Source organism: Acipenser ruthenus, chromosome 21 (assembly GCF_902713425.1).
Source record: "Acipenser ruthenus chromosome 21, fAciRut3.2 maternal haplotype, whole genome shotgun sequence".
NCBI classification, from domain to species: domain Eukaryota; kingdom Metazoa; phylum Chordata; class Actinopteri; order Acipenseriformes; family Acipenseridae; genus Acipenser; species Acipenser ruthenus.
The window spans coordinates 27,902,312-27,913,085 of record NC_081209.1 but is presented as its reverse complement, the minus strand read 5'-3'; the positions used below and the strand labels follow the sequence as shown (position 1 = coordinate 27,913,085).

Here is a 10,774-nt window from a genome sequence, read left to right as displayed (position 1 = left end):
GGACAGGACTGCCAGCAGGTTTGGTACAGCAACGGTGCTGCAAAAAACACCAAAACGTCTGACCAGCAATGAAACTGACAATGATCCAACGAGAGTGTGTGTGTGTGGACCCCGATACACAAATAAAGGGTCAATCTTACTCAGCTGGGCATTGTAGTTAATTAACTGGACTATAAGAAGCTTGTTTCTAGAACAGTGTTTTGGTCCATTAGATCTTACACCCCCTCATTAGGCAAGTACTTAAAAACTATTTAAATCCCAGAACAAAATAGTCCGGCTACAAGAAAACAAACCTGGTGTTAAACACAATAAAACAATCTACTAGAAAGCAAATATCTTGCAAGTAAGCCTCATATGGAGCACTTACTGAGAGATATGTTTATACCGCATTGCCTTAGATATGCTTTGCACAGGCCCTTCCCCTAAAGTTGATGTAAATCTCTTAATGCAATAAAGGGTTAATCAGAGCTCAACCCATCTCATGACTTGACAGAATTTCCTATATTGTTCTGTAAACACAGTGGCAGCTGCTGACGAAATGTTTACAGTTCCAAGTTTCAAAAATACAAAGTTCACCAAATCAGCTTCTGTGACAGCATCAACGTGAACCACCCGAGCTCTCCCTCTCCCAGAACCCCTTGATGGAATGTGATTTACTGCAGCCCCTAATGCACTTAAGAGAAGATACAAGCAGCTGTCAAAACAAGGCAGCATCTCAGAACAGGAGACAAGCACACTGTACTGTTAGCAACTTTAATCCTCTTCCCACACTGACACGGAATTCAAGCTTCATTGAGGTTTTATTAACTTTAAAATTTAAAATTTATCTATGGTAAATTTATCCAATCAGTTTGTTTTAAGTCTAAAAATGAAACATTGGATGTAAAAAAAGCTTCAAATAAGATCCACTAGTTCTGTAACATCAATATTATTTTGTTTGGGTGAAAACATTGTGCAAACTCAGCCCTGGGGTTAATGGTTTGTGAATATGACCCAAGCTGACCCAGTACTGTGTGCAATTGAAAGGCACACTGCCAGCCAAGTCCCAAACTTCTGGTCTGCCGTGAACAATAAAACCTGCTCGCTGAAAACCCAACACCCTTTCAGTCTATTTGTTTTGTTCCCCATATCACAAGGACAAGAATATGTTCTAAATTAAATTACTACTCAAGTAAATAAATGAATGAATGACAAAATACCTGAGTTTGCAGATGGACTCCTTCACAATTAAAAATAAAAAATAAAAAGTCTCAAGTGGCTCAGAGCGCGAGATCTCACAGAAGACGATCAGTCAGAGAATCGAAAGGTTACAAATGAAAAGGTGCTGCTTTACAGGAAACTAGTTTGCTGGCTCGGTGTTAGACTGACATTTGAAAGTGAAGTTGCAGTTCTTTTGCCAATGCTTTGACCTGATTGCAAGCAATTCCCACCCAAGCCCAGGAGTGCATTTCAATGATGGAGCGGCTGTCTTTATTCATGCATACGATGCCAAACACAACTCTCTTTTTTCCACCCCATCAGTTTTGGTTTACGAGTCTCCATGAAAAGCAGTGTGATGAGTTACGACAGTACTTTGTTCTGCTCACATTTTCAAAAGAGTGTATCACTGGACTAACCCAATCCAACTCTGGTAAAGCAGGGGTAGCCGCTGGTAATTACTTCACGTCACAAACTGCGTGGACAGGAAGCAGCAATAGCTCTCACCTGATTTCAAAGCGGTCATTGAATTTGTACATATCTTCATCTCAATGCTTCAGGCCAACGTGTTTCCACATCCTCTTGCACACAGTTATTCAAGACAAGTAACATTATCATCGTTGCACTGGTGCAGCTAGTTCTCATTTGATAGTAAAATAGCATCACAGTGTAGAGAGAGAAGCAGTAGCTACCTTCTTGAAAAAGACAAGTCTGAAATTTGGGAAGTCCACACAGGGCAGCAGTGTGGAGTAGTGGTGAGGGCTCTGGACTCTTGACCAGAGGGTCGTGGGTTTAATCCCAGGTGGGGGGCACTGCTGCTGTACCCTTGAACAAGGTACTTCACCTAGATTGCTCCAGTAAAAAGTCAACTGTATAAAACAGGCAATTTTTTTTTTTTTTTTTTTTTTAAATACAAAGGGGGATGTGTATAATGTGATCGTGTAACAATTGTAAGTTGCCCTGGATAAGGGCGTCTGCCAAGACATAAATAATAAAAACACAGAATCAGTAATCCATATCTAAACCTTTAAAATTACAGCTATGAAGTCCCCAGTTCCCCCAAAATGACACACACTAGTACATTGTGTAGAAAGTTCTTGGTGGAATTCAATTATGTCCAATGACTTCTTCCTGTGTTGACACTGAAATGTAACATTGGTGTTGTGCCACAGACAGCCAAGTGTTCTGAGGTTGTGTTTAATGCGTGCCACTCAATTTCCATTTGGCACACAGTGCACCAGGCTGCGTACGCACAAAAGACAGCACTCCATGCCGAGATTTTTAAATACAGGAGAGGTAGAAACATCTTCTTTAGGAACGGTATAGCACACGGTTTAAGGCCCTTGTGGACTGGCATTAGAAGCTTTGATTAGAACAGTGCTCTGTATTCCTTTGTATTTTTGAATGAGATTAATAAGAATGCATTTAGAAACTGCGTGTGTTGCCGCAGGAGAAAAATGAAGATACAACTCTGATCTGAATTTAGAAGAAATCAGAAAAACCCACCTCTCTCAAGCTGGGATGTAGATACACAGCTGTTTAATATTTTTAATGTGGATCCCGTGGTTCAGGTTTGTATTGGATTTGTTTCTCTTAAGTGTTTGTTTCTCAGATAAAACATTAATATGAATTCATCACTGCCTGTAAGGGATTTTTATACAAACCCCACTCATACTGGATTATTTTATGAAATGTACAAAGATTAAATCAATCCTAAGCAAAAGCCAAATAAACATCTACATAGGACTAAACTATAGCACTGGCACAACTACAGCCTGTAGGTCAAGACTGGAGATCAATACGATTAGCAATGACAAAGGAGAACTTCAAATAGTGAAACAGTTTGCAGCGCCACCTAGTGGAAGCCATGTAAAGGCTCCAATAAGCACACCAGTTTTAACTCCCCCCTCCCTTTATGTAGACAAGCGCCTCTATCTTGCTCACAATAAACGTCAACAATTGTTTGCATAAATTGATATATTTTATTTCACTTAGAATCCATTTTTAAATCAGCATATCCACATCCATTAAATAAAGGAGAAAAAAACCATGAGCAAAAATTTAAATTACACAAAAATACAATTACTGTGCACCATAGATAGTACAAAAATAGGACTTTTTTTTTTTTTTTTTTAAATCTCAGGCAGGTCATACATAATTGTATTATAAATCACCAGCCCAAAGGTATTGAGAGAGAGAGAGAGAGACACACACAATCTCACCATGAGAATCATACACAGAAAAGAAGGCTGGCTTGATTCTCAGAGACACAAGTTTAGAATTAAGTCCAAGGAGTTTGAAAAGGGCACAGCACAGAACCGGAGCCAGACAGTAGCAGTCTTTGTAGATGCTCACGCACACAATATATAGAGCCCTGGTCAATTAAACAAGTCATTAGGGGGGTTTCTCTTAGGATTATTAAATTTGCTGCATTTAAAGTTAGTTTGGAAAGAGGACGTCATTTTAGCAGAAGTGACCGCGAGCTCAGATGCAACAGCTTTAGGTCAAGGACGGTGCTGGACTTCTCATTCTCTGCAACGCCCCCTCCTCTCCAACGGCAGCCTTGGACTCCAAAGCAAAGACCCCACACTGTTTCAGGCACTAAAGTTCCAACCAAAATCTGGAAACTTGCATCCTGTTTTGTCAAAGGGAAATCTCCTCCCCCCATTAAAACAAATCTAACGGTCACGATCATACATCAAAACGGTCAAGATCATAAGGAATCAAAAGTTGTTTGATACTAATTCTAAACTAGAGAGACTTCTCTTCCACAAAAACACAGGTGATAAGAACTGTCCCTCTATATATAGGAAAGGAAAAGGAACCCCCCCCCCCTTTCTAATCCTCTCCAGAGACAATAAAGCAGGATTATGCACTCTAATGAATTGCAGATTTCTCCCCTCCCTCTCCTGTTGTGTTTGTTTAGAGCTACTGTTAAAGACTGGGCCTCGAATTCTTTATTACAGGATGGGAATCACCGCGATCAGCAGCAGCAGCTCTGATTAGGAAAGGAATAGACAGACAAGGGGGGGGGAGCAGCATCAGGTTACCCCCCTGGAATGGAGACGCTCACATACACACCACCACAAATGTCTCCATTGTATCAAACAGTCAATTAAATTACACACACTATTATCAAAATGTATCGATGAGAATCCCCACACTGGTGCTACATTTCCATTGCGTAGGTAAATCAACTGGATAGGTGTGGACTGATGAGCGAGAACAAAAAAATGATGGATTTCATTATTGATGTATTAAAATATGCAGATGCTGCCGTTGCCCCACGGTGATCAAGGTATGCGCATGTATGTGTGCGTTCAATAAATTAGATAGGGTTTGTGTTCTGTGATATACATTTAGCAAAACAATGAACAGTAATGAAGAGTGTGCACTAGGAAAAAGATAAATAACACAAATTGACAGACTAGAAGCAGCTTTAACAGCAGTGTGAGGTTGTTCCTTGTGTTCCACATATAGGCATTTATATATATTTAGAAGTGTGCTTTGCTGCAGCTAGATACAGGTCTATATTTTGCAGGAAGTACAAGCACTGTGTGCAATACATTCAAATGTATAAATATATATTCACACACATACATACGCACACACAATTTAATGCAACTCCTCTGACTAGCACTAGTCAAAGCTTTGCCAGGGCAGAGGGACGCTCCACGAAGCAGCCTTTGTAGTCCGATCAAGAACAGAAACCACGGGCTCTGCCATCACCATGAAAGAGGAGAACAGCTTCAGGGAGAGGAGGGTTATTTGTAGTGAAATTACAGGCAAGGACCAGTGAGGAAAGCAACCCCCTTCACATGTGGAATATGAAGGCTAGAGCAATACAGCTAGATCCCTTTGCCCTGGAAAAGGGGGAGGTCAGCCCATAATTGAGCAGTTAAATTCCTATCACTCGCTACCACTTTTTGAAGCCATGTTCTTCTCCAGCACCCCTATCAAGAATTAATTGGAGCCATGTATGAAATGGTGGCTGCAAAAAAAGAAAAGAAAAAGAAAGAAAGTTTGGTTTGGTTAAAGGGCACTTTGTGTTTTGATGAAGGCAGTCCTCTCGTGAAAATCGAATTCCTCGTCTGTATCTGAGAAGGCCTCGTCCTCCTTCCACACCCCTGAGGGGATGCCCTTGTATGAGATGATCCCTCCCCGGCCCAGGCCCAGCCCCCCGACACCCCCCATGGACTCCAGGGAGCGCAGTTTGTTCTGCATCCCCCAGGGGGAGTTGCCAGAGCAGATCTGAAGCATCAGGAAGACTCCCACAAAGGAGGCGACGATGAAGGCACAGCTCAGCACAGCCACGACGATGGGCAAGTGAGAGGACAGCTCTAAGAAGAAGGAGCTACTGTCAGTGCTGCTGCTGCTCCCCACAGGGGAGTCAGGGGACTCTCGCTGGATCTGGTTCTGGTGAGCGCAGGTTCCCGAGGCGGGGTTGAGGTGATTGTGAGGCAGACAGGACAGGCAGTCTGTGGGGCCCGGCCCTTGACAGGTGAGGCAGGTGGTGTGGCATTGGAGGCACGCTTGCACAAGGGACGGCTCGGACCAGTTATCAAGGGGGGTGTCAGAGGATTTTGTTCCGGGTGTCATTCCAGGAGGACACTCCCTCACGCAGCCCTGCTGGAACAGGAAGGATCCTGGGCTACACTCTGCAGAGAAACAAGAGGGAGAGGGAGATAACTGAAGCGGGACAATGAGAGTCAGAGACAACTTCCCAGAGAGCAAGAGCAACAGGGAGGAGGGGGTGACCACTTGTGTTAGGAGACGCATGCAAATAGCAGAATAGGAGGAAGGGAATAAAAACAGCCTAATGGGAAAAGATGGGCAGCGGGACAGGAGAAAGATTGACAAAATGAAGGCATGGAGAGGTTTGATGCACATTCCCATGATACTTAAGTCATTGTCTTCACAGCAGAGCCGCTGACAATTATTGCACCGTTTTAAGGTGACAAGCCAGCTCCTAATTCAATTGCAACGTCAGAGTCTATCACTCGTGTACATGTCTAGATCTGAGCAGCCGCAGCTGAAAGGTCTCTACAGAGCTGGCTGCAGCCCTTTCAAAGCAGGACCGTTCCCATTTTGAACGAGGAACGTTATTACAGTGTTCAAGTACTGCTGTACACACAATAAAAGGCTAGCTGTGTGCCAGCATTTCTTTATTGATGAGAATAAAGAACTCACTCACTGCTGTGTTAGTTATTTGATGCTATTGACCTGCACCTCTAAAATTGATAACCAGAGCAATACACTTGTCAAACAGATGATCTGACCTAACTAAAGATGAGCATAGAACATGCATGCAAGAAGTAGGCCACTGAGAAGTGAATTAGTTATTCCCCTATAGAGAAATGTACTTAAAGTAGAATTAGCAGTTGTGTGTAGCAATGGGAGTGAACAGCAAACGTGCTTTCAATATTTTAAATACATGTTACATAAAATAGCTGGGACTGGATCTCATGCAGCTCCTGTAATAAAACATGTCACTCAGACAGCAGCTCATTGCATCACTCTGAATTATTACTCCCATGAAGAGATTACTTATGGACCCCCCACCCCCCTTCCCTCCAAGTGCTGCTGCCTGCTGTGCTTGGAGAGTCCTTTAACAGAGCTCATCAGCTGCTTGCATGGGAATGCATCTCAAACCGCTAACCTTTAAAACGGGGAGCAGAAAAAAAAAATAAAAAAACCCCACTGTGCACCAGAATGGGACGCAGTGTTAGTGCGATTCTAACTTCTTTACACCAACACAATCCCGCTGTGAATTCACTCAAGTGCATCTCATGTGACGCCTGCAAAAGCAAGCCTATTCTCTCAACTAACTCTTGACAGGTGTATATGTTGGCTATTGACCCTATTAAGTGCCATTACTTTAAATCTGCTGTCAAATTATGAGTGATCAGGCATCACCCACGAGGGAAATGCAATAACAGACGAGGCACTGTGAGGTGTCTGTAGTGCTCGTATACAGAACATCTTGATCGCACTGCATCTTCTTGCTATTGAAGCAGACCCTTTCAGGTGTCCGGTTTAAATGCTGTGCCTCATGCAGTAGCAGAGTGACCCAGAGCACCGCACCGTGAGTCCCTGACCTCCACATGCCACCAGTGATCACAACACTCCCCTCTCCACACTCTGGCTTTATATTCCAGGAAGTCATCCTTATACTGGAACCACCACCAGCACACCACGGTAACCCTGCAGCTCCCCTGACACTGACCTGATCCAGAACCAAAACGGAATCATCGTCCTCCAAGCCAGTCAGAACCAGACCCGGACACGCTCTACCGACCCACCTTGTATTGGAGGACTGCCATCTTATTACACCACTTCACCCCTTTATCAGTGAATACCAGTCGATCACAAATAAAAGCATTTCATATCCCTGCTCCTTGTAGTCATCTCACCAGGAGCATGTGAAGGGATACGGGCCTGACTATAAAATGGAGGCCGTGCTTCAGACTCCCGATGACAGCGCTCAGAGCCACATTATAAAAACACCCAGGCTAAATATTCGTCTGACTCTCGGGTTCTTAAAGCAAAAGACAAAAACCAATACAGAACAGTTGTCCTGCCTCTTCACAATACCTTGAAATGCTTTAATTTAAAATAAATAAATGTAGTGCAACCTTCAGCTCCCTCACCCCCACACTAGCCTTTATATATTTCACCTACGGCCTGGTCACTTGCTGTGTGTAATATCAGGTTCTGCCTGCAGGGGGCACTGCTCCCCACTGTTTTAATACCTACCTATACAGATCTGGTTGGCGTTGAGGGTTTTGCAGCTGCTGCTCCTGGGCTGGCTGGAGTTGGATGTGGAGAAGTTCGGGGTGTTTGAGCCGGTCCCGTACAGAACCAGGGTGAACTTCCTCAGGGTGCCTGTGGGCGGAGCAAGAGAGACAATGTAGGCAGGCATCAAGACTGGAGGAGCCAGGCTGCAGTAGAGCTCCCAATGGTATAGATAAATGCTGTAGTCACCTTGTGTGGAAAAACTAAGATCCAACACAACATCCCCCTGAACAAAAATATACCCCAACCCCCCCTCAATTCAGTTCCAGTGCCCCCAACCCCCCCTCAATTCAGTTCCAGTGCCCCCAACCCCCCCCCCACTGTGTTCCCTTGTATTGAAAGCAGGAGACGGGATCAGAAATGGCAACAGCTGACTAACCGTTCTCTTGCTCTTGATTTGCTCTAGAGGTTTAATTAATCCAATTAAAGCTGAAGCATTGGGATGAGACTGGTTTAAAAAAATAAAAGAATTCTGCTCTAGGCTGCACTGCCCGCCTCCCAGTCCCTAAGCTCTAATCACTTGGTCACACTGCCTCTATGTTAATCTCACCATAGTTGCTGGCTCCAGAAGCATTCTCTATCTCCAGTGTCCACTCCCCACGAGGGTCCTCGTCCCAGGAGTGGGTGGTCATGAATGCCCAGTCGTTGAACCCCTCCGAGGAGTAATCGTGAGGTCTGAGGAGGAGAGCAGGCATTAGCAGCCGATCACAGAATCGGGACAGGAAGACACATGCTGGGACACAGACAGATCGACAAGCAGAACATTAAAACTATGGGTCTTCCAGAATTGAATTACTCACACAGGGGAACGCAGAAAAAAAAAAAGGAGACAGCAATCAAATGGTGGCAGACAACTGGTTCAGCAAAAGGGGTTAGAGGCTAATTAAGCTTTTACACCAAGGCCATTCCATGAAAAATGCTACATTTGTATTGATTAGATGAACAGGATGTCAAAGTCTTGGGTTTGCTTTTAGATGGATGAAATAAACCAGTAAAGCAATCTACATGTATCAGAATGTCCCCCATATTTCTTAATGTAACTCTAAACCACCAAGAAAGCTACTGTAGAGGCTACTCGTGCATGTGCGCCTGCATGGCGTGTAGATTTGTGACAGACAGCCAGTCCAGCACGGGGCAGTACCTGGGGGAGAGGAGGGTGGAGCGGGTGCCCTTGGGGCTGATGAGGTACACAGCCAGGTCTCCACGCCGGTTGTATGACAGAGTGAGCTGTGCCTGGGCGTGCTCCAGCGAGCTCACGTAGTTCGACATCCCAAAGCAGGCATCCACCTTCTGAGTGATGACCAGCCGATTCCCAATATCCCTGGGAATAAAAAAGACAAGCTTGACTTACCGATGAACCAGGTTCATAGGATTACATGTGTGCACTGCCTTCTCAAAAGAGAAGTTCTCCTAGCCAGTGGTTTTGTTTTTTGGTGCAGATTAATAGATCTAAAATAAAAAATACCCATGTTTCATCCAACACATGAACTCAATCTAGACTGAAAGAGCCAGGATTGCTACACTAGATTCTCATCAAAACCCACAAAGGCTTGAACATTGACATTAATCCTCACCAGGGACAGACCCAAGAAACACTGTGCCCTCTGCTTGATTGTGCCACTAAAGCCTCTCTGCTGGGAGAGAAAGGGATTAACCTGTCCTGTCCCTGTGCTGCACTGATGCCCTGCTTAATAGAAAAAAGTAACAGGCTCCGTGCACACTTTCCAAATCCTGCAAGATTACTGCAGCACAGAACTATCCATTTAAAAAGGTGGAAAGAAATGCACCTGCACCACATTGTACTGCACAAACATACCAGAGCAACAACTCTGATCCCTCCATGGAACAGACTGGAAACTAAAACACAGAAGACCTGGGAACATTTCAAAAAGTATCCTGGACATGACCCCTTCCACACCTGTCCTGTTTGAACCCGTCCTTACCTGGGCTCGGAGAGCACCACGATCACACACTTGTGCTGCGGCTCCACGTTGGTCCAGTTCCGGGCCAGAGTGACCATGGCACCGGCGTCCAGCAGCCCATAGCCATACGAGTGACTCACTGTGGACAGATTTGGGGAGGAGAGAAGGCTTATTAATACACACAGCACAGTGCATCAGTCAAACTGCATTACTGGTCAACATACTTGGTATTTCCAAAGTAAATTAGATCTCTATATATTCTAGCCTGCTGCTTGCTTCTAGGACTGTGAATTAAAGGTATGATCCTTGTGCCAAAAAAATAAATCAGCTATGCTTTATCCTGTGAACAGGAAAGTCTATAATGAACGCTTTTGCTCTGTGCATTGGGACCGCTGTTCCGTTTCCAGTCCCCCCCCCCCCCCCCAGCCACAGGGTGGCGCTGTGCACCAAGCAGACCCACGTGCTCCCCGCTAGGAGTGAGTGCCGATGCCCAGGTTGTCATGGTTACCTTTGCGGCCCACGCCATTGGTTTTCCAGTCGTTGGTGTTGAGGTGGGCGGGGCGAGAGGTTCTCACAACCAGGTGCTGCATGTCCCTCCAGGTCAGGTTCATACTGCACCACAAAATAGCCAGAGTTACAAACAATCACACACATAACCTGCTTACAGCACTCCAAATAGAGCTATTACACCATTCAAATCAAATGAAAACTACAGATCCCTGCTGTGCACTCCCAATGGAGACATAATGCAGATGAAAAACATTCAAACTGCATGGATCTCAGAAGCACTGTGCTTAATACAAACATATGTCAAGCTGAAAAATACCAGGAAGAAAAAAAAAAAAATCCCACACACACAC

General features: G+C 44.6%; 1 protein-coding gene across 5 annotated transcripts in view; it reads right to left on the bottom strand.

Annotated features, from left to right (window-relative positions):
* Window positions 1-3,156: 3,156 nt before the first annotated feature.
* Window positions 3,157-10,774, bottom strand: part of LOC117428137 (furin-like) — a 61,206-nt gene continuing 53,588 nt past the window's right edge. For 4 of the 5 annotated variants that reach the window (XM_058995401.1, XM_034046803.3, XM_058995402.1 and 1 more), the window contains exons 11-16: window positions 10,423-10,526; window positions 9,936-10,053; window positions 9,134-9,313; window positions 8,543-8,667; window positions 7,954-8,082; window positions 3,157-5,855 (exon numbers count right to left, since the gene is read on the bottom strand). In XM_058995401.1, coding sequence (XP_058851384.1) covers window positions 5,230-5,855; window positions 7,954-8,082; window positions 8,543-8,667; window positions 9,134-9,313; window positions 9,936-10,053; window positions 10,423-10,526 — 1,282 coding nt within the window. In that variant the 3' untranslated portion in view covers window positions 3,157-5,229. Of the gene's footprint in view, window positions 5,887-7,953; window positions 8,083-8,542; window positions 8,668-9,133; window positions 9,314-9,935; window positions 10,054-10,422; window positions 10,527-10,774 lie in introns of all 5 variants that reach the window. The other variant, XM_058995403.1, reaches the window with a different exon arrangement.